Here is a 27,124-nt window from a genome sequence, read left to right as displayed (position 1 = left end):
AGCTTGCAGTGAGCCGAGATTGCACCACTGCACTCCAGCCTGGGCAACAGAGCGAGACTCCGTCTCAAAAAAAAAAAAAAAAAAATGGGTGTGGTGGTGGGTGCCTGTAATCCCAGCTACTTGGGAGGCTGAGGCAGGAGAATTGCTTGAACCCAGGAGGCAGAAGTTGCAGTGAGCCAAGATTGCACTGTTGCACTCCAGCCTGAGTAACAAGAGAGAGACTCTGTCTCAAAAATAAATAAAATAAAATAAAATTTAAAAAAAGATTCACTCTGATTAAACAAAAACTCTGTGTTGGACATCCCACCCAGTCCTGCCTTTTCCCCGCTGGAATTTATACTCCAAAATTATCTCTCCCTTTCTTCTTACTATCAAAAGCTCTTGGTGTCCTGTTCCCATCTAGTACCAAAGGAAAACCTAGAAGTTGGCAAACCATTGCCTTTGGACCAAATCCAACCCACCATTTTAATAAAGTTTTATTGGAAATTGCCATGTTTATGTTAAAACTAGAAGTTGGTAAACCATTGCCTTTGGAGCAAATCCAACCCACCATTTTAATAAAATTTTATTGGAAATTGCCATGTTTATTTACTTACGTATTATTTGTGGATACCTTTGTGCTTCCACAGTAAAGATGACTAGTTGCAACAAAGATCATCTGTCTTACAGCTTAAAATATTTATTATGTGGCTACTTACAGAAAAAGTCTTCTGACCCCTGCTCTAATTAAATCATATTATGATATCAATGACAAATGTTTGTGTGTGTCCTTTTAGAGGCAATTGCATTTTTATAGCAAATGTATTGAGATATAATTTATATACCATAAATTTCACCCTTTTAAAGTGTAAACATATCACAGTTCAGTGGTTTTTAGTAGATTTACAGAACTGTGCAGCCATCAGCACCATTTAATTTTAGACCATTTTAATCACCTCAAAAAGAAACCCTGTACCCATTAACAGTTCCTCCCCAGTTCCTGACAACCACTAATCTACTTTCTGTCTCTATAGTTTGCCTTTTCTGGATGTTCTGTATAAATGGAATCACACAGTATGTGCATTTTGTGTCTGGTTTCTTTCACTTAGTATAATATTTTCAAGGTTAATCCATGTTGTAGCATGCATCAGAACTCCATTTCTTTTTATTGTTGAATAATAATCCATTATATGAAAATATACATTTTGCTTATTGATTCATCAGTTGATGGGAATTTGTGTTGTTTCCACTTTTTGGCTGTTATTAATAATGCTGGTATGAACATAGTGTACAAGTTTTTGTGTGAATGTTCAAAAAATCTTTTGGATATATACCTAGGAGTAGAATTGTTGTAAACTGCCAGAGAATTGAAAGCATGTCCCAACACACACATAGTTTGCAACTCTTCGTTAGTCTTTACACCCTGCTTGCACAGAGCATCCAGATTAGTCAGAGGTGAGAGATTAGGGCTTTCTCAGGGCTTTCTTGGGTATGTGCACAGTCCTGTACATGTCTGTGTCTTTCTTGATCCCCAGGAGTGTGACAGAGATATTCAAAATTTCTCCCCACTATATACATGTACATTTCATTTCTCAGTTTTTCTTTTCCTTTTTTTATTAGCTTCTTGTTTGCCACAACCAGTATTACTACCTCAGGCAGCCACAGAGTTAAACCATTGCTGCTGACTGTTTTGATGAAATATCCTGGGGATAGGACATTTTCAGTCACTGAGTTAGTTTGAATAAGGATATGCATTGTGGACAGCGCTCTTCCAGGGAGATTCCGGACAAGACAAATAGTGACAATCTGGGAGACTGGGACGTTGTGGATAGGTCAAATCACATTCTGCCTCTTCCAGTGGCTGCTAGGCTTTTATAACTACCATGGCTTCAAGGCTGCTCGTTTTCAAGGCCATAGTAGTTCAAGAAGAACTTGCTGAGAAATGGGAGCTGGGAATAGAGCAGGTTAAAATGCCACAAAGCTCATTGTTTTTACCAAGATTCAGCTGATTTTCTTGAATAAATACTCCTTGGATTGTTGCAAGCCTGTGGTTAATTTCCAGAGTTCTCAAAAGTTGATTTTCACAATTTTCGCCAGTGTTCTGATAGCTTTAATGGAGGTGCAGACTTTCCCAGGTCTTCACACTATCATTCTGGAAGTGCTTCTCCACACTTGTCTATTTTTAAATCACGCCTGAGGAGGCCAATGCCGTCATTAAAATTAATGGCTTTCTAATTCTAAAATTTTAAGAAATTTGGATCTAAAGCCAGAGATACTGGGGAATTCACATATTACTAAATAGACTGTGGACAATTCTAGATATATGTAAAATTTTCTCTAATTCTAGGGCATTGCAGAGTAATTACAGAAGATGGAGGACTGGTCTCAGATAAGAATAGGGCAGGTTAAAGCGCCCCAGCAGTTTTGTAGAGGACTGTTTAAATACAGCGGTAGGCCAGGCGCAGTGGCTCACACCTGTAATCCCAGCACTTTGGGAGGCCCAGGTGTGGGGATCACAAGGTCAGGTGATTGAGACCATCTGGCCAACAAGGTGAAACCCCATCTCTACCAAAAATACAAAAATTAGCCAGGTGTGGCGGCGCATGCCTGTAATCCCAGCTACTCAGGAGGCTGAGGCAGGAAAATCACCTGAACCCGGGAGGCAGAGGTTGCAGTGAGCCAAGATTTGCCACTGAACTCCAGCCTGTTGACAGAGCTAGACTCTATCTCAAATAAATAAATAAATAAATAAATAAATAAATAAATTACCGCAGTAAAAGTAGAAAAGGGAGTCAGAAGCTTGGCTGCTGACTTAGATGCTACATTTATTAGGAGTGGCTGGGTATGGCATGTACTTAGAGATTGTGGATTGCTCCAAGCCATCCCGTCTAGTCCTGTGTATACCACTGCTTGAACTGGCTAACTAGAGAATACATCCTTGCCTTGCTACTTACTGTCTGGTCTATCACTTCCTATCTGGTTTATCAGTGTCCTTATTTTCAAAAAGTGAGAAAATCAGACCGGAGCTTGTCTAAATTTTTACATTTCTAAATTTAGATGTTCCACCTGAAGTTATGAAGCATCAAAGAAACTAATTTTCTAAAGCAGGAAAGTATGCTAATGTATTTGCAGAAGATTTTCAATGATGTTTTGTTACTTTTGACTCCCCAGTTACTTATAATTTATCTGGAGACATTTCCAATGACTTCTGGTTGGTAAATATATTAATAGAATAATTATTTAAACCAAACCTTTTTACTTAGAAACATATTCAGATGTAATTTCCATTGCTTTTATAAAACCACATTAGGTTATTCTTTATTGCATATAACATCTTTCTTAACAGTAGCCTGAAAAACTCTCACTAAATTACCTTTGTTCTGATTCTTCTAAATTATAGAAATTTTAACATAAAAGTAATGAAGTTTCTTTTTGGAAATCTTGCCACATCTGTTATTACCAAAATATAAAAGATTATACTGATAAAAATTGGTAAGCAATTGGTAGCTTAGTGAACATACAAAAACTGGTTTAAATCATTCTTAGGATTGCTGCTCATGGCCTCAAGCACATTCTCAATTTAGGACCCTCATTCAGCCCTTTCTAAGGCCTCCTGATTACTGTGTTGTAAAAGGAAGTAGAGTCACAGTTCTTTTCAACTTTGTGTGTGCTCAGCTGTGATGTATTTGTTATTTTCTTCTTAGGAGTCTTAAATAGAGTCATGGAAGGTGAAAACTGACAAAGACCATAAATATCATCTTGTCTAGCCCTTGTCGCCCTCTCCCCTCACCATTTTATAAAGGAGGACACCGAGGCCCCTCCTAAAGTGTCTATATTTTTAATGGTGATTTGAAACACTTGAAAATTAATTAGATAATGAAGCAGGTATTCTTTAAGTTATATGATTCTAACCTGAATTTTATGTTTCTTTGTTTTCATTTGTTAATTTAACATAAAAAGTGGAAATAAACTACAATAATAAAAATCATTAATAAAAATTATTGTCATTTTAAATAATCCTTTCCCTTTTTTCTCTCATTTATGTTGATAGTGAAGAATTAGTATTTTGGGTTTTTAGCAGCTGGGTTTTAGGGCTATTACTCTATTCTTCCTATGCTATGTGCCTTGGCAATCTAGGGACTTCTCTAACATTTTGCTGATAAGAAAACTCTTGGTAAGATTCTAACACTGAATTGATTGACCATTTGTAAAGAAAGAAGGAAGAAAGGAAAGAAGAAAAAAGGAAGAAAAATATATACCTGAAATTCCATCCATCATTGATAATCACCATTAGCATTATAGAGTACATCTTTTAATTATTTTATATATGTGTGGAGATATATATTTTTAATAAAAATAGAATATCATACTCTTTTCTAACCTACTTTATTTTTACTACACAATATTTGGCTTTATTGTATAGACAGAAATACCAGAGCTAATTAAACAAATCACCTATTATTGAATATTTTGATTGATTTTAATTTTTTCTATATCCTTTGCATATTTATAATAAATTTCTTAGGAAAAGTCCTACAGAAAGGAATATGTGAGTCAACTGATAAGTAAAATGTTGAAGCTTTGACATTATTGTCAGCCAAGTTGTCATCAGGGAAGGTCATACAATTTATGTTCTCACCAGAAGAGTCCAAGAGTACCAGTAAATATTATGTACTGTTATCTTAATTGCCATTCCTTTTATTACAAACAAGAAGAATATTTTTTAAAAAATGTTTTATGGAGTGGTTATCAATCATATGATTTCTTGGTTAAAAGCAGCTCTCCTTTCCTATAGCTTTAAACTAGATTATTATGAAACTGAATTCTAGTTGAGCAAGGTACAAATGATTTGCTAGGTTCTGCTAACCATAATATGCCATCTGATTTTAAAGTCTCAACGTGCGTGGAGTATGAGCTAGAGGTCATTCGATGCTTGAGACTGGCACTGACCGATGCCGTCAAGGACACTGTACAGCAGATAGTATCTGTGATGAGCTCTAGGAGAAACTGTGAGACAAACCTAAACAAGCACATTGTTCCTGATTGTTTGCTTGAGAGCATGCCAAAAGAATGGAATTATAGTCCAAAAGAAACTAAAAGGAAAGAATCAAGCAAAAGTAAGTATATTTGTTTCTCTTTAAGAAAATACACCTGAAGAAGCAATTTTCTAGGATATGCAATCAAGTAAAATCCTAAAAGTTGTAAGAATTATGTACTATATTAATCTTCTTTCTATTAAGCATATTTGGGACCCTTATTTTTATTTTTACTATGAGTCACATGATCAAGGAAACTAGAATGGAAAATTATTCAAATGGTTATCTTCTTTATTTAATTACCAGTTCAGGATTTTCTGTGATGTTTTGTGTTCAGGCTAATACTCACAGATTAGTCACATGATTTTGACTAATTTTCTTAAAATTTGTTGAGTAACTTAAAATCCATACTCTAGAGAAGATTGCTTTGATATTCCATTTAGTTATTTTTTCCTTTAAGTTTTTTCTCTGCAAACACTAATTATTACCTTCTTTTCTCCTGTTAAAACACCTACATATGTAGCTTTTAGGTCAAAAATAGCACCCAGTTTGGTAAGTACATGTATTTTTCTGACAGGGTATTTTTCCCCCAGTGCTTCTGGTTCTAAATTGAGTGCATTGTTCCTATTCAGAACAGCGCATCCACCAAGTGTACTTAAGAACCATCAGTTACCTACATTATTCATTTATTTTATTAGTCAAGTCCTCTCTTCTTAAATAGTTTCTCCCTATCTAGATCTTTCCACTTTTGCAGAATTTCACAAGATTTCTTCGTATGTATATTACGTACCTGTATTCGTGAATCTTCTTTTGATTATTTAAAATAAAACTTTTTTCTTTCATATTCATCCTTTAAGAAGAATATTTTCACTAACTCTAAGGAAACTTTCTCCAGTTTTTCTAGAGAAACTAGAAAACTAGGAAACTAGGGAAAGTTTCCTTAGAGTTAGTGAAAATATTTTTTCTCTAAGGAAACTTTCAACAATAAAATACTCCAGCTGAACTCACTAAAGTCAATTGAAGGGACTAGCCTTTCTTTCATTCTTCTCCATGGAGATCCTAAATAATGTGACCTTATATTACAAACTCAAATCAATTATCTATCTGTGACCTTTCATAGTAATGCTTTAATTCTGTCCAAGCCCTATTAAACTCCCTTTGAATCTAGTAAAGCCATTTAATTGAAATTGGAAAATGTCACCTTTTCATTACTTAAGTTCTTTCTTTTCTAAGAGTTGTTGCCATCTCTCCTTTGTTCTAGCTTTTGGATATTTCATACATTTTGACCAATTCAGTAGGCATGATTTATAGTTAACATATCATGCCATATGAGTAGCACTATTTTGCTTGTGGTTTTCGAGTTGTTCTATTCATGAACAATTTTGCTTTTTCTAAGCACTTTGGAATTCCTCCATACCATTGCAAAGAGCCTCTTATTCCAAAAAATGCTTACTTATAGATACCAGTTGTTAAAGTTTTCCTTACTAAATAACATTTTTCATAAAATGCTCATTCCGAGTAAAAGTACAACACAAAGACAACCATGAAGGAAAGTCAGATCCCATGTATATATAAAAGAAAGTGACTTTACAAACCATTTTTTGCATTCTAACAGGATGTGACAATAGGAGAATGCCATTGTTCTTCTTTACTGCCCTCTGAAATGCTACAGGGACTTTTAGATTTGTACTTCTTAAATTTTATTTTCACTACAGAATATAAGATAGAGAATGTGTACATGCTGGACGTTAAGTTATTTATTGATTTCATTATTCATTCAGTAGAAATTTACTAAGTGAGAGACTACTATATACCAGGCACTGTGTTTCAGATCAGAGATAAACCTAAGTGCAGTATCTCCTCTTGGTGCCAGAAGACTAGTATAACTGTTTCAAAATGGGTACAAATAAGAGATGTACAGTTTTTTTGGTGTATGAGAAGAGAGAAAGAAATTAAACTTCACTAAAATATCACTTGGGATTGTCACTGGAGACCTTTCTTGGTCTGTGGGTGAGCCAGTGGGTGTTGAGGACAAACACCGCATGTTCTCACTCATAGGTGGGAATTGAACAATGAGATCACTTGGACTCGGGAGGGGGAACATCACACACCGGGGCCTATTATGGGGAGGGGGGAGGGGGGAGGGATGGCATTGGGAGTTATACCTGATGTAAATGATGAGTTGATGGGTGCTGACGAGTTGATGGGTGCAGCACACCAACATGGCACAAGTATACATATGTAACAAACCTGCACGTTGTATGCATGTACCCTAGAACTTAAAGTATAATAATAATAATAATAAAAATATGTGAGGAAGCTTGAGGGAAGAGCAGGGTTGCCATGCTCTTGGGGAGAGGCCATGGGCAGGGTGACCTTATTCCTCCTTTAGCTTTCAGCATACGGTAATGAATTAGAGTTGTCCTTTGTATTACGGACTCTGGTTGTAACAAAATTAATCCTCATAATACATACAAGTGACTTTAACATATTCCTATAAACCAGTAAGTGAACTGCAGTTTAAAACTAGTGCTGGAAATGCAATCAAGAGCAAACAATGACAAAGTGAAAAAGCTCCCACTTGTTTCTATTCTTAATATGAGCTCTTCACAGCCATATTACAAAACAATGATGATTTGATCACATTTGGCCAAAAAAATAAAAAAAAAATTGTGGGGAAATGATTTGAAATGTGGCTTCCCATATATTTTGTTAGATGTGAATCCCTCCTAAGCCAGTATTGAGCCTTGAGATATTAGCTAGTTTGGAGTCATCTTGATAAACAAAAGATTTCTACACCAAGTATCCAAAACATGAAGATAAACTTCTGTAATTTTTTTCAACCATGTTTTAATTTAGTGATATATAATCACGGTTCTTACAAAATTTGTCTAAGTAATTATAAATGTTTAAAGGTCTTTAAAAAAAATCTAACTTACTAAAAGACAAATAGTCATTATCTTAGGGAATATTTGTCCTTCTTGACACAGTAAAAATGACAGAACATGGAAAACACTATGGTGACAAACTAAAATGCATTCTTTATTTCTTTATCAGCAAATACTGTGACATTAAAAAACACTGAGGATTTAAAGAAATAAATATTACAATAAAGATTACAGTGTAGATTTACTGGAGAGTTGGATGGAAGTTAGGATGGTTCTGACACAGCTCTGCTTTTAGATATTTGTTTCATTATGTTTCAAAGAACAAATACACAAATAACTAGTTGTTTTGTTTTGTTTCTTTGACAAAAATTAAATGAAAGATATACCTGAGAAGACATTTTCTCAACAGTAAATTGCTTTTTTAATGAAAATAATCCCTTATGGCAAAACTTTTGGAGTAATTGTCTTAATGGAAACAATGAATTCTAGAGAGAGGAAACAGAAGTAGCAAGCAGCATTTAGGAAAATGTGTCCATGCCATTGGTCACATGCAGAAACAGCATAATGAGAAAGAAATTGATGGCAGAAATATACAAAGTGCTATAAGAAGTCATTAGTATAGTGTATAAAAACCAGGCCTATTTGTTTCATAAGAACCAATGTTATCTACAAAAATATCATCTCTTTTTGCTTAAGAATTTAGAAATAGGATTTTCTAACATGATATAAAATATTGCAAATGAAGAGTTTCAGTGACTCTTGAATGCTTTTCTCATCATTGGCCATCAGAGAAATGCAAATCAAAACCACAATGAGATACCATCTCCCACCAGTTAGAATGGCGATCATTAAAAAGTCAGGAAACAACAGGTGCTGGAGAGGATGTGGAGAGATAGGAACACTTTTACACTGTTGATGGGATTGTAAACTAGTTCAACCATTGTGGAAAACAGTATGGTGATTCTTCAAGGATCTAGAACTAGAAATACCATATGACCCAGCCATAGCATTACTGTATAGCAGCATTACATGCTGCTATAACGACACATGCACACATATGTTTGTTGCAGCACTATTCACAATAGCAAAGACTTGGAATCAACCTAAATGTCCATCAGTGACAAACTGGATTAAGAAAATGTGGCATGGCCGGGCGCGGTGGCTCAAGCCTGTAATCCCAGCACTTTGGGAGGCCGAGACGGGTGGATCACGAGGTCAGGAGATCGAGACCATCCTGGCTAACACGGTGAAACCCCGTCTCTACTAAAAAATACAAAAAACTAGCTGGGCGAGGTGGCGGGTGCCTGTGGTCCCAGCTACTCCGGAGGCTGAGGCAGGAGAATGGTGTAAACCCGGGAGGTGGAGCTTGCAGTGAGCTGAGATCCGGCCACTGCACTCCAGCCTGGGCGACAGAGCCAGACTCAGTCTCAAAAAAAAAAAGAAAATGTGGCACATATACACCATGGAATACTACACAGCCGTAAAAAAGATGCGTTCGTGTCCTTTGTAGGGACATGGCTGCAGCTGGCAACCATCATTCTCAGCAAACTTTCGCAAGAACAGAAAACCAAACACCACATGTTCTGACTCATAGGTGGGAATTGAACAATGAGATCACTTGGACATGGGAAGGGGAACATCACACACCGGGGCCTATTATAGGGAGCGGTGGCGGGGGAGGAATGGCATTGGGAGTTATACCTGATGTAAATGACGAGTTGATGGGTGCTGACGAGTTGATGGGTGCAGCACACCAACATGGCACATGTATACATATGTAACAAACCTGCACATTGTGCACATGTACCCTAGAACTTAAAGTATAAATATATATATATATATATATATATATATATATATAAATTTCCATTTGTTTGCAAAAACAACAAATTGACATCACAGATGATGGATACTTATTAGTCAAATTTCAACAATAGCCTTCACCTATTTGGTAGTTAACACTGAAAAATAAATGCCATGATTTTGTGGGCACAGCTAAGGATATACTGGTTTCATGTTGATCTATATGTGTTCGTGTAGTGGCTTTTTCACCTATGACAGCCATGAAAACCTGATCTTGAAACAAACTGAATTTAGAACTTGACCTCTGTATTGTGAAGTGTTAAGCCCAGATTTAAAAAATAATAAAAAAGTTCATTATCCTCATTCAACAAATTGTTACTGATCTTTTTTACCATTAATAAATACAATTTAAAAAACTAATTTTGACATTATTTTCTTTACCTCATTTATTGTATATTTCCTTTTTGCATGTTTTATCAACCACAAATATATTATTACGGTAGTACCTTACAGAAAAGAAGAAATGACAAATACATCAATAAACATATATTGCATTCATCCTAAGACATAGATTTGCTTCATAATTTATCAGCTCTTAAATTGGATGACACAATATATTACATATATACAGCTTAGGTAGAATTAAACTTATTTAAATAAAGACAGAAAGACAAGTATGTAGCAGTCTTAAAAGATCCTTCCCTGTATGTTGTTGACATCATCATAGACTCAGAGCCCTAGAGATTGGTAGAATGGATTTATTAATTTGTCATTAGCCTAAAGGTTCTGATTGAAATTTGCCTCAAGCGTTAATGAAATAGCTGGGGATTTGGGTACCCGTAGTCCTCAGAGTTTATAAAATATCAGTGGAGTGTAGGTGTGAAGAAGAAAATCGGTAATCTTTACCTAATATCTACTTAGTTTGTCAAATATTTGCTCAGTATCTGTAGTCAAACCCTCTTTAAGACAGAGGGAATACAAGATACAATCTTTCAAGTCAAAGACCTGACAGCAGAATAGGGACTACGAGACACAAACACATAAAGAACAATGAGACATTTCAAATAATTTAAGAACACTAAGGAAGAGTTGCTTTATCTATATTTTAAGCCTCACCTAAACACATTAATTTGAATAAAAAGAACACATTTATTGAGCAACTATTTTGATCAGGTGCTGAGCTAGGTGCTTTCACATTAATGATCTTATTTAATGCAAGAGCCTTAGGAGATTATTCAAATATGTGTTGGACCTAGTTTTTACAAACTTATAAAGACTGCTCCAATTAATTTTTAAAATGATTCTTAAGTTGTCATGGATTGCAGAGGAGTCACTAGATTAGACATATTTTCCAAGAGCTTTGTACTTTTTTGGAACAGAGTGACTTTTTAAATGTTACACATATCTTCAGAAAATGTTCACATTGTTCTGTTATTTTTGTTCAGCAAACACAGTAAAGAATGTTTTACCAAAGAACTCAGAGCTACTTTCTTTTGGCTTCTCATTCAGTTTTAATGTTCAAATTCCATTATGTACATAGTGGATTAAAACACTGTCTGGCTTTGTGGGATAATCAAGGAGCTAAGAGCTTTGTTTCCCGTGCTCTGGAGTTTATAGGCTAGCTGTAAAGACAACTCATGAATATATAAATAACATAATATAAATAAAATAGATGATAATACAAAAATAACATAGCCAATTATGGACCTAATTACCAAAATGGTCATATATAGAATATATTCAAATAAATTCACAAGAGGGGAGAGGACTTTGAACTAAGAGTTGAAGATTATTTGTGAACCCTGAAGACAGAGGGCATTCCATTGAGAGTAATGACGTACTCAGAAGCCTAAAAGCAAAGAGGATAAAGCATGTTAAAGGTCTTAAAGAGAAGGATCATAGAAACAGGCTGAGGCTAGACTGTGGAGTGTTTTCACAGCAAGGCCCAAGAGACTGATCTTATAACAGTGGTAAGTAGCTAAAATTATCACAGGGAAATTGGATAATACAGTTCATAGGGATGAATTCAGTTTTACAGTGCAGGAGAAGGGCTGGACATAGCCTGGAGAAGGGAGATGAGTTAGGAGAACACTTCCATAGTCAAGGTACCATGTGTGAAGAAGGGCTTGAGGTAGGTCAGTAACCTCAGCTGGCCCGAGCAATAAGAAACTGGATGGCAGAGATAAAAGGGCAGAACTATGTATCAATGCTGATCACTGATTAGGTATGAAGGATCAACAGGAATATTTAACAGGAAGGAAGAACGGGAGGGAGGAGGTGAGGAAGGAGAGTAGTGAGGAAGAAGGGAGGGAGGGAGAGAGGAAGGAATGAAGGAAGAAAGGAGGAAAGGGTGGGTGGGAGGGAGAAGGGCCAAGCTAGTTTGGAAGACAATGAATTTGGTTTTAGTTATATTGAGTTGACAGTGATGAGGACACAGAAGTGAAATGCTTAACAGAAAGCTGGAGTTACAGGACTACAGTTCTGGAGAAAGGCCAAGACTTAAGATTCTGGAATCATATAGAAGAGTGGTTCTCAACCAGACAGTTTTGTTCCCAGGGGCCATTTGGCAATGCCTGAGGACATTTTTGGTTGTCACCACTGAGGGGGATGCTACTGACATCTAGTGGGTGGAGGCCAGAGATGCAGCTGAACACACTACAGAACATAGAACAGCTCTTCACAACAAAGGATCATCCAGTCCAAAATGGCAATAGTGCTGAAGTTGAGAAACCCTGATATAGAGAAGAAGAATTAATACATTTTTCTTGGAAAATATGTCTAATCTAGTGACTCCTCCGCAATTCATGACAACCTAAGAATCATTTAAAAATTAATTGGAACAGTCTTTATAAGTGTGTAAAAACTAGGTCCAACACATATTTGAATAATCTCCTAAGGCTGTTGCATTAAATAAGATTATAAATGTGAAATTGCACCAAACAAGGGAGAACATGTAGAATCATCAGCCAAAAGGCTAAGGACGTCTCAGCAAAAATCTACATCTAAGAGGTGTTAGTAGAAAGTGGAAATAGCATAGGACACAAAGAAGCAAAGAGGAGAGATAGAGGTAAGCAGGAAACAATTTACTGACTCATTCATTCAACCAATATTTATTGACAACTATTATATATGAGGTACTAAGTGCTAGGGATATGGGAATGCCTTCTAAGAGCTTATAGTTCAGAAGAGGGTGACATACAGTGTGCAGGAAAAGGACGTAATTATTAGATGATGGGGAATGCTATAATAAAGGCAACAAAATGGGGATCCCTGAAAGAGAGGGTCTTGGGGCTGTGATGGAAGGGTGTAAAATGGACTGAGAGGATGACGAGATGAGATAAGATAAGATAGTGAGGCAAGGCTGTCTGAGGAGGTAACATTTGGGTTGAGAACTGAAAGGAGAGAAACCAGTCCTGAGGAGAGCTGGAATGATTCTGTCATGGATTCCAAGGGAGAAGGGCTTAAGGGGGAGTCAGAAGTATCAAAGCCTACAAAGTTGCCCAGCTGGGAACCTTTGTATTTGTTAATTAGGAGGCCACATGGGTCCTGGAAAGCTGCAGTCTTGAAAGAATACAAATTATGAGTCTAAATTTTCTAATCTTCATTTATGAGAGAAAAAAAAACCCGGATTTGTGATTTGGGGGAACTTTAGGTAGTACTGCCAGAGACCCCGGTTAGAGTTCTGTTGGAATATGTCAAGCACTTGATCTTCTTGCCAATTTTCTCCACAAAAATTAGACATCTTTATACAACACAAAACCATGCAATGATTGAACGCAAATGCTAATATTAATCATACCTTTTCTTTTCTTCCCCAGGCTTCACAAGGCTTGCTGCTCAGGCAGTATCTATTGTAATCAGCAAGTTACCTACGGTGATTGCATGTTTGCCTCCCCCAATTAAATACTTCTTTTTTCTGTCTGAGAGAAAAATGTCAAAAAACTTTGTTGAATTGAAGAAAGCTGGTCTGCTTGTCTGGAACTTGATTGTAATTATATGTCGGATATTTGAGGACGGAAACACTGTGGAACTTTTAACAGGTGCCTCCCTTGACAGATGGAGTAAAGAAAAACTGGGTTTAATTTGTATGTGTTTGGAGAGCATCATGGGAGACCAGACAAGTATCCCTAATCAAATGATCCAAAAGGTCATACAGAGCATTGAGCAGCAGAAGCCCAACTGGATTGAACGTCAATTGTTGAAAGCAAGGAAACTGAGCACTGAATGGTAAAGTGATGTTTTTCTCTTACTGGATTTCATCAAATGCTTTTACAATAACAAAATCACCAACAAACAACAATATATTGTCAGATGGGCAGCAATAGTATTTTGCTAAATTCATGGGAGCTTTGATGAATTAAAAAAAGATAAGTATCCCATTAAAAATTGGATTGTTGCACATTTCTTGTCTTCTTAAAATGTGAACCCCATTGACACACTGGAACATTATACTTGTTTAGTCACCGTCTTAAGGTTTCTGATTAAAAGGGTGGTAGTTAAACCCAGGAGAATTTAGTTTCACCCCTTTTCAGTGTGCAAACAGGTATCTATTGGATAGCCTGGAGCATTTTGCAAATGGATTGGGCATGGAGATTAAATTAAGAAGGAATTAATGGATATAAAAGGCTTTTTATTGCTTTCTGTGTACCTGATTGTCAAAAAGGTACACATTTTTCATCTGGTAATGTAAGAATCCCAGAGGGCAACTAGGGCATATCACACTCCAGCTATAAACACACCCAGCTGTTTCTGTATGAAAATGTCAGCCTTCTCATGGGTTTGTCACTAAGAGCTAAATGATTTGTGATACTGCAAAGATGTTTAAGGGTCCCTGATGAATTTAAATATGTACATAGAGTCCTCCTGTCTTTAAATTAGTCTTCAGGTATAGAATTGCATGGTATTGATAAAGGAATTCCAGCTCATATGGTCTATAGATCACTGTCAGCCCATTTTAAAAACACCCACACACGCTGTCCCTCATTCTTTAAAAAAATATTCATGTTGCTAGCAGATACTAATATAACTTTCTGCCCAAAATGACGAAAAGTCACTTGATATATGGTTACTCTTACTAGTACATGGTAATGATAAAGAGATCAGGCTTTGGAATCAGATGGGCAAGTACAAATCCCTTGTAAATGGGTCATCTTGTGCAAGTTATTGAATCTCTCAAAGCCTCAGTTTCAATGATGATACCACACTGACAGAATTGTTTTGAAAAACTAAATAACATTCATGGAGTTCTTAGCATCAAGCTTGGAACTGATAGGCATTTACTATGTATAAACTCTATTAAAATACATTGCCTTCACTGGTTAGTATTAAGGTAATTAATAATGTTTACTTGTCTATGTTAATCTATAAGACTTTATGTTAATCCAAATGGGGAAAAGTAGGTAATCATGATTTTCCTGGTCTCATCACACTGACCTCTAGAAATGTACTTCTGGAGTGTCCCATGGGTAGGAATTACAATAGCATTCAGGCAAATGCTTAGTAACATTGACAGTGACCGTCTTAATCTTTCTGTTTGCATTCAATACTAATTTACAGGCTTTAATCCAATGACTAAAACATTAAGGCCTGATGTCATTATCCATGGCAGTGGTTATAAAGGGGAGAGGAAAAACAAGAGTAAAAAGTATATCTGATTATAGTGACAAAGTTAAATTTATGATACTGCTGATTTAGTAGCCCCTATATCAAATAAGATCCATTTAAAGCAATGTCTAGGTAATACATGTAGGGGTACATACAAGAATCTATAAGCTAAATTTTTTCCTTAAAAGCTGATTTCAATTTAAGTTTTATAAATAGCCCCAACACATCTGGTATCTCCTATAGTGGGAGTTGCCTAGCTAATATTTTGCTGATTAACAATGAGCCAAAAGATTATTTACCTCTCATACAACATGCATAAAAAAATGAACAATTGCCAACTTAAAAAACGCAGTACAGCCCTCAAAGTTTCTGAGTAATTATGTAATTAGCACAATACATCTTTCTCAATTTCTCAAATGATATCAATATACAAAGTGCAGTTTTAAAGTTATGTATTGCATTTATTTGAAAAAGAGTTAAATTTGACTTAACTCACTTTAGATAACAATCTCTTACAGAGTTTGGGCAGTATAAGAGTGTTTCTTGGCTGGGTGCGGTGGCTCACACCTGTAATCCCAGCACTTTGGGAGGCTAAGGCAGGCAGATCACCTGAGGTCAGGAGTTCGAGACCAGCCTGACCAATATGATGAAACCCCATCTCTACAAAAAATACACACACACAAAAAAGTAGCTGGGTGTGGTGGCAGGCACCTGTAATCCCAGCTACTCGGGAGGCTGAGACAGAATTGCTTGAACCCGGGAGGCGGAGGTTGCAGTGAGCTGATTTTGCGCCTTTGCACTCCAGCCTGGGCAACAAAAGTGAAACTCTGTCGCAAAAAAAAAAAAAAAAAAAAAAAAAAGAGTGTTTCTTCTTGACTTTGATTTCAAATTGATTATGTTATACAAGTGCACTTCCACCTCTAAGTATTTCTTACTAATTGGTGGTCATTTTACTCATAGATATACACTGTGAGGAAAAATGTATTTCAAAACATGATGTCTGTATTAGGTAGAGGGTTGCCTTGGTTCTACCGTAATTTTAAAAAATATATGAGTATGTAAGCATTTAAACTAAAATGGTTCTTCTGTTAAGATCAATTAAATCTTAATTACTTATGAAGATTATCTGAAACTACATGATACCATTTAGCTAGATTCCTTTGACTTGCATCCAGATTTAACTTTGATTTTATGGAAATGGTGAAAGTAACTGCAGTGGAAAAGGTGGAAGCTGTAAGTGTCGCCTGTCTTGCATACTGCCTGAAAGCATTACTATTCATTAAAATAACCTTCACTTTGTAGTAACACTCAAGCTGTAAACAGTCAACTTAGATTCTGGAGAACACACCGCACAAAAAGTAAAGAAATGTCTGTCTTTGCAAAGTAATTTGTCGAGTTGAAGATTATTGTTTTTCATCATGGTGACCCTGACTTGGCTGGCTGGGTGCATATACAGATTAAGATTAATGCAGTTATTCCTTGGCTAAGGTCTGCCTCTTTCAGGGCACATTCTCCCTAATGACATGATTGATAGGCAGTCCCAAATCCGGAGAGGAACTCATTAATCATAGCATTGACTGAATCCAATCATTTGCTTCACCTGCACAGTGATGGACAGGAAAGGATACAATTCAGGAGCTGACACTGAGATACTCCTTTGTCAGAGGGCCTCAACTTTTTCAATGTCAGCCTCTACAAAACCTGACAAGAAATTTTTTTTTGCAACCTGTATGCAGTTTCAAAAACATACCTGCAAACTTATTTTCTTGTAAAAAGGTCTTTAAAAAAAAATTTACTCTAGTTAATGAATATCTCTAAGTCAAAGTAGGATTTTCTTTATTTTTTAGCAAGGCTATATGATCTTAAAGTTCCTCCCGTTTTTGAGAAGGATGTTTTGAAGCTACATGTGGAAGCAATATCAAACTTAATGTCCAGCAGCTGGGTGTCATTTGGTTCCGTCTTCAGGTCAGCTGCACTGACTCTTAGCAGAACTAATTTTATAATCATGGCAAAATCTCAGTAATGAACTGCAGTATACAGCTGATTACGCCACAGTAAATTTTATTTAGTCTTGGAAACAGTGGAAAACCATGAGTTTTAAGAATACTTACATTGCAAAGTGTAGCATGATCCCAATAACAACAAGAAAATTCTTATGGAATATATGTGTACATTGAATATCAAAATTTTTTGCACTGGTATAGTTTGAAATGTTTAAATTCTTTTTGTCATCCATTATTACTGTGTAAATAATGTTCAAAATCAACAATATGTATATAGATCCTTCTAAAAGAAATGTTTTAGAACTATATCTTGCACATTCCTGGTGTGGTGATAGTAGACTCTTTTTCTGGAAGAATAATCAGGATAGTGACTTTTGCTAAGTATCTGTTACAGAAAGAAACAGGAGTGGGGCACATATTTTTAAAAGGCAACAAGTGTCAAAGGCCAATTTAAAATACCCACTGGTAAGCACACTGCCAGGAAGCACCCAGCCTATATTTAGCATAATAGGCTCCCCCTTTTGACACTTTAATTAGTCTTCAATGTGTTTTACAACAGGTGTAAAGAGGACTCTACAAAAGACAAAATACCAAAGCTATTTCAGGCATCAAAGATACTTTTTATCCACAAAGAGAAAATACAAATTATTTCTTACATGTTCTTAAAAAGAAATGTTTTGTTTTCATCTCATGATTATAGCAATCTCAACAATTGCAGTAATGGGAAAATGTTTTATAGATAGGAGTATAAATGCAGTAAAGACATGTTTTAGAAGAAACGATTCAATTTTTGAAAATGCTTTCAGGTGCTTAATTCTAAGGTGCTGTTTATGTGAGCAGCAGCGGTTTGGGAAGGCTTACCTATTTCAGGGAAGTCTTTATGGATGCTTTGAATCTGAGATTTACATCAACTCTCCACACTCCATCTCCATGATTACTCTCCATCTTTACAATTCTTCACTACTGATATGTATATGCTTTCTTTGTATTTAGTGCATTTATGACAATAGAGAAAAGCACGTCCTTACAAGAAGGAGATATTGCTCTTGAACTGACTGAGCAGAAAATAAACACGATGGTCCTGGATCTCTGCCACAAACCAGGTGGCAGCGAGTACCTGAGGCAAATTTATCACATCATGCAGCTCAATGAGGTAGGGAAACGGCCTTTTTACCGAGCAATTAGGTGTGTACTGGCCTGAGGCAGCGTCTGCTGGCAGCTAAGGGTTAGTCAAGGAGGTGATAATACTTCTTAAAGTCAATACCAAACTCAATATTGCATTATTAATAGAATCTATTCAGCCCCGGCTGTTCTGCATTTGTACAGAAAAAGCTTCACTGAAACAATGTAGATTTTATTTATATGGTTTAAACAATAACACGGCTCATAAACTCAGTTCAGTTCTGAATTGTAGACACTAGAGGTGTAGTTTGGGAATTGTGTGTTTGTGACTGTTAGACTGATGTTAAAATCTGGTATTTGTACAATGAATTTTCAGAAGAGGTACTTAGCTCTTTTCCTGCAGATATCATGCTTGTGTTGGTGAAGTTGGAGATTTCTTATTTAATCAAAAAACTTAAGAAGAATGTTGAACTATATTCGGGAGCAACCAGATGAACCGAGGAAAATTCATTAATACACAGACGCTGGTTGAACCAATGTTATGCCTTTCTATCCCCTTGCCCTCTGACTTTGCATGTTTTTGGCTGTTTTAGTGAAAATGTAAATAGCACGTTATCTCAGCTATTGAAACAAAGTTCTCTAACTTAATCAGGTTTTGAATTTGATCATATGTGTCTGAATTAGATTGTGGCATCTAATTGTGTTTATATTTGCAAATACATGAATATAATTTTTGGAATAGTAAAAATTGTATAATGTGAATATATAGTGTTTTAGTTTTATCTATATAACATAGGCCTTTATAACCATACATTTTCAAGGAATAAATTAAATTCGACAATAGCATGTTACAACTTGATTATATAAATGTTTTGCCCACCATTAGCTATCTGAAAGTTACTTCAAGTATACCTTGTTTCCTGGATTTCACAGAACTAATCAAACAGTCAATAAACAGGTGATATAACAATGGCCTCAGAAGGATGTAAGAAATTTGTAGCTATGAGATATGACCCTGTCCTTAAGGCACCAGAGCTCAGTTTGTAATTGTTACAAAGTAACACAACCTATTCACTCTTGTCAGTGATCCCTCATAGCTTGCTTAGGGTTTCTATCTGGGAAACTCAGGAACCCCTCACCTTGGCAAACTGAAAGACCTCTATTGCAAAGTGATGCTCCTCATTGGGTATGTCCACCTGGCCATTCTGATTGGCCAAAGTAATTGTGGTGACTACTGAGGAACAGATGTTGCAGTGTGGTTACCCCCATATCCTTAGTTAAACAGTGTTACAATAGCTCTGAGGATGGTAAAGCTGGTCTGAATTGCCAAACTGATAGAATTGTCCTATTTTTAAAAGGTACATAATATTAAAAAGCTCAACAATCACCAATAAGCGAGATCATCCAAAATTGAATTGGCTATTTATTGGCCATCAGTTATCTGGTTATACTCTGGAAAGTCAAAGGCTGTACTTCCCTCATAGAGCTCCTATAACTCTGAGATAGTGGTTCTGAACAGGATACCATGAGATTACACTGGGGTACCACCACATTTTGCTCAGTGTTATGATTTCTCTTGTTACAACTGAGTATATTTACTGTTATAGTATCTGGTGGTTTACTGGGCTGAATGAAGCACGGCACTGCAAGGTAAGAGGCATAATGCTAGGTGAGGCTAGAAGCAAAGAGAGACCGTTGCCTTGTAACTATTACAAAAACACAGGCAATAAGCCTTTAAGGTTGGTTGGTTGGTTTGTTTTGAGATGGAGTCTCACCCTGTCACCCAGACTGGAGTGCAATGGCGCAATCTTGGCTCACTATAACCTCCGCCTCCCGTGTTCAAGTGATTCCCCTGCCTCAGCCTCCTGAGTAGCTGGGATTACAGGCGGGCAGCACCACACTCAGCTAATTTTTGTATTTTTATTAGAGATGGGGTTTCACCATGTTGGCCAGGCTGGTCTGGAACTCCCAACCTCAGGTGATCTGCCCGCCTCGGTCTCCCAAAGTGCTGGGATTACAGGTGTGAATCACTGCGTCCAGCCAGGAATGCTCATTAACAGGCAAGTTCTGATTCAATAGGGTCCAAGAGTCTGCTTTTCTAACAAGCTCCCAGGCGAGGCTTAACTCAGCTGATCCAGTGCCCCAGACTTTGAGTAGCACAGGTTTTCTAAATGATATCTGAATACCTTTTTGGCTCTAACATTCTGAACTTCATCCTAACCCTAACCTCAAAGAAAAAAAATTACCCTGTGATACGTGAAACATCACAAGAACATTTATATTTTAAAAAATCTATTAGATGACTTATTTATTAATAGTAAGCATTTATTAGTTGATGGGGACTTTTGGTCATTTTAATTTGTCATCTTCCAGAAAAAGTTCCATAAAATACATTAGGATTGTTCACCTTATTTATTTATTGGTGGAAAATGAGGGATAATGTTGTAGATTGGCTTTTTTTGCCCAGGCCTGCACTGGCAGTTGGGGGCTTATGATGACATATTTTGAGTTTCTCTCAAACCTTGATATTTTTCACTCCATGGGATGGAAATAGAGTTTAGGAGCTTGCATTATAATTAATTCCATGTTGAATGAGACTGCTTGCAGTAAAATATCAGAGTACTCAATGCTCTGCTGAGCCTGGAGTAGTTAACAACTACACTTAATGAATGGATGAGCAACCTTGTACTGTGAATAATTATGCAGCTGAGTTAAGTTTTGGTAACCAGACACGTTAATATGTGAACCGGTGGCAAGACAATGCCTGTTAAAAAGGTCTGATATATCAAACATATATTCATTCTGTAAGAGTTTGGTCAATGGTTTCCTAATCTATACTACACATTAGGTAAACCTGTTTTTGATGGGTTTATTGCAATGCTGATTGGTACTCCACTATGTATCTTCTGAAAATGTATTCTTCCCTGAGGCAAGTAATACACTGTAATCTAGCAAATGTGCTGAAAGGATAAATTTGGATATTGATCAGTTTATTTTTACAGAGAATGTCTGCTTCTCACCGTCACAACTTGTAATTTCTTTTCTTTGAAGGAATATTTAAAAGAACAGCTGTTTTCTATGAATAGTTCAGAGGAAAAGCCATTACCCATCCGACCTTTAAAGGCGACCTTGAGGAGTACAGAAGATCAGCCTTCTGCCTTTAACCCTTTCCATGTGTATAAGGCGTTTAGTGAAAACATGCTAGATCAGGTATGTGGAAATTAAATGGTAAATTTAATTTAAATGTGTGGTTTCTTTACTCAACTAAGAAAAAATTGCTTTGTGTTTGAATATTTACTCATAAGCTTTTTTTGCTAGGAAGCAAAAGGCCTTGTTCTTACTTACATGGTCTGTACAAATTGACTTTTAAAAGTTATTTAACCTTTTTTCTATTTGTCAAACTGATTCATCTGTTTGGTCTGTAAAACTTAACTTTTGGCTGATCAGTTTACCATGGGCAGAGGGAACATCTGTTAGGCTGTGTCTACAGAGGGCTGAAGAACCAGGCATTTTGTAACATTCCTTTCCTCCCTTGTCACCCCCATCCCCCAAAACACACACTCACAAAATACCTTGCAACCTTTATGAATGTATCAGGCAAATTAGAAAATAGTTAAAATTAATTATAAATAGAGCACTGAGCTCCTACTTTAAGTGGTATGGGGTAAATTTGCTTTTTATAACCATAGACACATTCCCAAATTTAAAATGAATTTGTTAATAATCTTAAAGCCAAGCTATTTGGAATAAAGTCAATATGGGAAACACCACACATTTTTAAATGTCAGATTATGCCATTATCTAAGTTGCATGTTTCAGTAGTTACACTGAAAAGATCATCTTTCTGCCGAAGTATTTGAAATCTAAAGTTGCTTTTGCTTTGTTCATTCTTCTGGTGGCTTTTCCCAGAAACCTCTTGACAGATAATTTGAACTAACAGGGCAGAAGAGAAGGATTGCTTGACCTAGAGCTCTGATGAAAATAAGAATTAAAACAATGACCTAATTCAGCATGCAGATAATATTTTTACCATGACTGTTACAGCTCTAGTCTACACTCATCAATACTGTAGTAGAGTAAGACCTTCAAATGCTGACAACCCAGGGCAGAACTCTGCTGCTCTATGACAGGATTGTAGTGCTCAATTAATCAGCAGGTGACAGGGGATAGCTCTTGTTGGATTTTAAACGTCAGTCTGGACTCCTGTTTTCAAAACTATTTCATCCTAAGGAGCATAAGCATTTATAATACTTTAAATATACTAAGTTTGAGTTTATTGGCTGCTTTTCTGTGTTGTGCATTAGATTGCTCCAAACCATAAATAATTATTATAGCCGTTAAATTTTCCCTGCTTCATTTAAATAAATGGCATATTTTATTGAGTTCTGAATTATGAGATTATTTTTCACAGTAACTTTTCTCCATAGTCTGTTGTGAAATTTCTATTAATGAGAAGAATCATTTATATAATTTACACTTACAGATCCTCATCATCTTCCCTTTAAAGCATTTTCTTAACCAAAAAGATAACATTAATATCATACTCTAATTAGGCCGTATCTTATAATTTGATTCTTAGCACTTCCAAGTTTGTTTTTTAATCAAACTTTTGGTTGCTGGAAAGAAAATCAAACAATAAATTGATATGATGTTTGAAAAAGTTCCCAATTATTTTTCTTTGCTTTTCAAACAGTCTCCTTCTCAGAGAAACTTGTTGGGGAAATGCCATTAACACTTGGAAGAATAACGACTCAAGAAATTGATTTATATTTTTATAAATAATGACTACATCCCCAAATGGATTTATACATTAATTGCTATCTTATTGGAATAAAAACCTTCTTCTGTGGACATGATTGATGTTATCTGTCTAAGTCCTTGTTCTGGACCCCCCTCCTTCTTAGTTAGTCTATCACAGCTGGAGCTTTAATTTACTGATCATATTAACACTGATTAATAACTAACAATAGTGTCTTCTCATTTATCAACAGTCAGCCACCACAAAATGGAAGTGGAACTGGGCAAAGTTGCTGCCAAATTATCGGGGACTGGATAAGATGACCTTCAGCGTGCTACTCAAAAACAGGTAATAAAATTCGGATGTTGGGGGGTCTACTTGAGGGACAAGGTTGTGTGTGTGTATGTGTGTGTGCATACACATACACAGATATTACTAGTGTATTTTTGGGAAAAGTGAAAACATTTTATCAGCAGTGGAATCTCTTTTATTTTCTTCCTTTCCAGCCTCCCGTCTTTTAAAAGTATGACTAATGATAGGAGTATACTCTCTAAATACCATTCTCTATAGTGAAAATTTGTAAAAGGCAGTAACATTAATTTCAGAGATGAAATTAGTGGATTTTAGTCTGAATTTTAAATATTTTTGACTGTGTATATTTAATAGTTCACTATTGTAAAGACCAAAAGTTATTGACTTGAAAGTCATTATAATATTACACCTTTGTTTACAACAACTTAATGAATGCATATAAAATGCCAAGCCAAATCAACTAGTCTAATCAGGAAAACATGTGAGTAAAACTGTCATGATTGAATTTTTCACTTTTCAGCCAGTTATGTTGGCACCGTCTTAATATAGCCACAGTAGCATATTATTTTATACAAAGATACACACACACACACACACAGACACACAGACACCAGTATAATCCAATGAAATGATAATGTGATTTCAGCCTAGGAAACAACATGTAATTTATTTTGCACAAAAGTATGAACATTTTGTTTTGGATCAATTAACATGGTTTTTAAAAAAATACTTAAAGTTTCAGTAAAAACTATAAGGTGTAAACTTTAAAAATTTGGATTTTTAATCAAGTATAATACATTTTCAAATAAGATATATTTTATGATATTCCTTTTATTGTTTGAGTCATCTGTGTGCTTATAGCTAAGTTTGAGACTTATCATCTATATGATCTTTGTGACATAGAATGTATTTCCATGTCTTTTTGCAAAAATATTGAGTATCTTTTTTTTGAAAGAAAATAATGACAATAACATAGTAGAATTGTCAAATCATTCTTGAGAAATCTGGATGAATATAAGAAAATGTCCTAAGAGAGAGATTGCAGTATTTCCCAGAAGGAAGTTATAGAGGCAGCTTTACTGCCAATAAAAGCTATAGCTTAGATGTGAGGTTGCAATGGTATTTATAATATTTCACCGCTGAATTAAGCTCACCCACCCATCATAGACAAAGTTCAACAACACAGAAGCTTAATGATCAAGGCCAGAGCCTTTCCCCAGCAAGCTTACCACCTGGCTGGCAGCAGTCCAGATGTACCCAATCCTTTTTTTTTTTTTTTTTTCTTTTTTGCTGAGACGGAGTCTCGCTCTGTCACCCAGGCTGGAGTGCAGTGGCCGGATCTCAGCTCACTGTAAGCTCCGCCTCCCGAGTTTATGCCATTCTCCTGCCTCAGCCTCCCGAGTAGCTGGGAGTATAGGTGCCCGCCACCTCGCCTGGCTAGTTTTTTTTTTTTTTTGTATTTTTTAGTAGAGACAGATGTACCCTATTCTTACACAAGTCCCCAGAGGTTCACCTATACTGTCCCAGAGATATCTGGAGAGGTGAGAGGAAGGGGGTTGGTGGAGGAGAGACCAGATCCTCTGTTGAATCTATAGTGACATGATGTTTATACAATATTAAATGTCTGTCTGGAAACAAACTAGGAAAGATAAGTAATTATTTTTCTATTTGGAAAGTTTTGAGTTTATGTAGATTAACTGTATTATATTTTACTAAATTTATTTTCAGTCATGAATTGCTGCTTCCAATCCACTAAATGGTCCTCTAGGGACAACACATCCTTCAAAACTTACTGCGTTTGCTTTTTATAATATTCACCTCTAAGTGAATTTGTGTTTTACGCTGAATTGCATATTTTTGTTTTTGTCTGAGGACTTTGGATCACTAGCTATTAAAGTGTATTTTCTTGAGATCTGTGCAGGAGTGGGTGGGAGAAAAGAACTCGTACAAATTTAGCCAGAAATAACAGGTCAAAACAGTTCTGTTGGAAAAGGGTCATGATTTTTTAATAGAAACAGCTAGAATCTCATCTTAATAAGAACCTTAGATTTTTAAAGAATGGTATGAAAATCATTCTACTGCAAAGCTACCGCACACGAGCTATGATGAACTTAACTGATCCACCTTAGAAGGATTAAAGACACCTGAGGGTTTTCAATCTTTTCTATCACTCTCCCATTTATTTTAAGAATATTATTTATGAGTTTTGTTTAATATTGAACCGGTAAGGAAATTGTTAGTTTCTCGATGACACCCTCTTGTCTCTCTTGTTTGAACTTATCTGAAAATGCTGATTTTTTTAAGAGTACATTTAATTGTTGACAACATGGTTATCTGAAAGATACATACTTGAAAATTAGACCATAGAACTTTGAGCTTTTAAAATGAGTTATATATGCTATCCAACACCTGAACACTATGGTATTTGGGGTTAGGTGGAGCCAAAGGAAAGAATTCAGAGCAGTTCAGCTGAATATGCTCAGTTTTTTCCTCCCAAATTCACCAATTAAATGAGTCACTTGTTCCCTTTTTGCTCCTTTCATTGGTAATATATTTGTATTAGTCTATCTCTATACTATGTTCTAGTGTATGTATGGGGCTGTGAATGATGTCTGAGGACATAATATTACAAAGAAAAGTGAACTGAAATATACAAGTATGAAAAAAGTTGAAGAGAAGGGAAAAGAATCCTTTCTATTCACCTTAAATTCATTTGTGCCTTGTCTTCAACGTTCATATAATAAGCAGGCCATCTGTGGAATTAGTCTCCCCATATGCCTAGAGTGCACTAGATCTCCCTCACCCCCTAAATAAGATGGAGACTAGAAAGCAGGATTCCTGGGTTCTCAGGCACTTACCTTTGACTTTAGATTTCCTTATCTTTAAAATAAAATAATAATAATTGTAAAGCTGCTTCATGGAGATTGTTGACACGGTCAAAAGTGCTAAAGTATTTGGAAGTGTTTTTGAAAGCTGATAACACAATACAGTCATTCCTCAGTATTCATTAGGGATTGGTCCCAAGACCCCCTCAGATACTAAATTCTGCAGATGCCAAGTCCCTGATATAAAATGCTGTCATATTTGCAAATAACCTATGCATATCTGCCCATGTACTTTAAATCATCTCTAGATTACTTTCAATACCTAATGCAATTCTCACATATCACTGCATTTGTGTGGATGCAATGTAATACTCAGCATGCAACAAATTCAAGTTTTGCTTTTTGGAACCCAGTGGAATTTTTTCCCCAAATATTTTCTATCTGAGGTTGACTGAATTCATGGATGCAGACCCCACAGACACAGAGGCACCACTGTACATATTCAAAAAAGTAGTAACACAGCAGCGGTTTTGGTGTCTAGTCAGGTAAGGAAACTATAAAGTCCATTAAGGATTAGTAGGAAGTTGTTGTAAGATCGAACACTCAGAACACCCAGGTTATGTGGACTCTAGGCCTAAACCAATAGTGAGGATCAGAAAAAGTATCAGATCAGAAACCAGGCAACAGGCCCACAGGTCTGGAAGACAAACAGAAAATGAGCAAGAATGAAGGTCAAAAAGCCAAGTGAACCACTCAGGTAATAAAGACCCAGGGGATAAAGACTTCAGGGGCAGCTCAGACACATGAAAGAGGA

At 36.2% G+C, this 27,124-nt stretch overlaps 1 protein-coding gene across 15 annotated transcripts in view; it reads left to right on the top strand.

Annotated features, from left to right (window-relative positions):
* Positions 1 to 27,124, top strand: part of KIAA0825 (KIAA0825 ortholog) — a 473,576-nt gene that overhangs the window by 208,601 nt on the left and 237,851 nt on the right. For all 15 annotated transcript variants that reach the window (XM_073993835.1, XM_073993834.1, XM_073993826.1 and 12 more), the window contains 5 exons: positions 4,872 to 5,096; positions 13,525 to 13,933; positions 18,307 to 18,466; positions 21,487 to 21,645; positions 23,427 to 23,521. In XM_073993835.1, the coding sequence (XP_073849936.1) occupies positions 4,872 to 5,096; positions 13,525 to 13,933; positions 18,307 to 18,466; positions 21,487 to 21,645; positions 23,427 to 23,521 (1,048 nt within the window). The remainder of the gene's footprint in view (positions 1 to 4,871; positions 5,097 to 13,524; positions 13,934 to 18,306; positions 18,467 to 21,486; positions 21,646 to 23,426; positions 23,522 to 27,124) is intronic.

Source organism: Macaca fascicularis, chromosome 6 (genome assembly GCF_037993035.2).
Source record: "Macaca fascicularis isolate 582-1 chromosome 6, T2T-MFA8v1.1".
In the NCBI taxonomy this organism is placed as follows: domain Eukaryota; kingdom Metazoa; phylum Chordata; class Mammalia; order Primates; family Cercopithecidae; genus Macaca; species Macaca fascicularis.
This window is presented reverse-complemented; position numbering and strand designations above follow the sequence as displayed.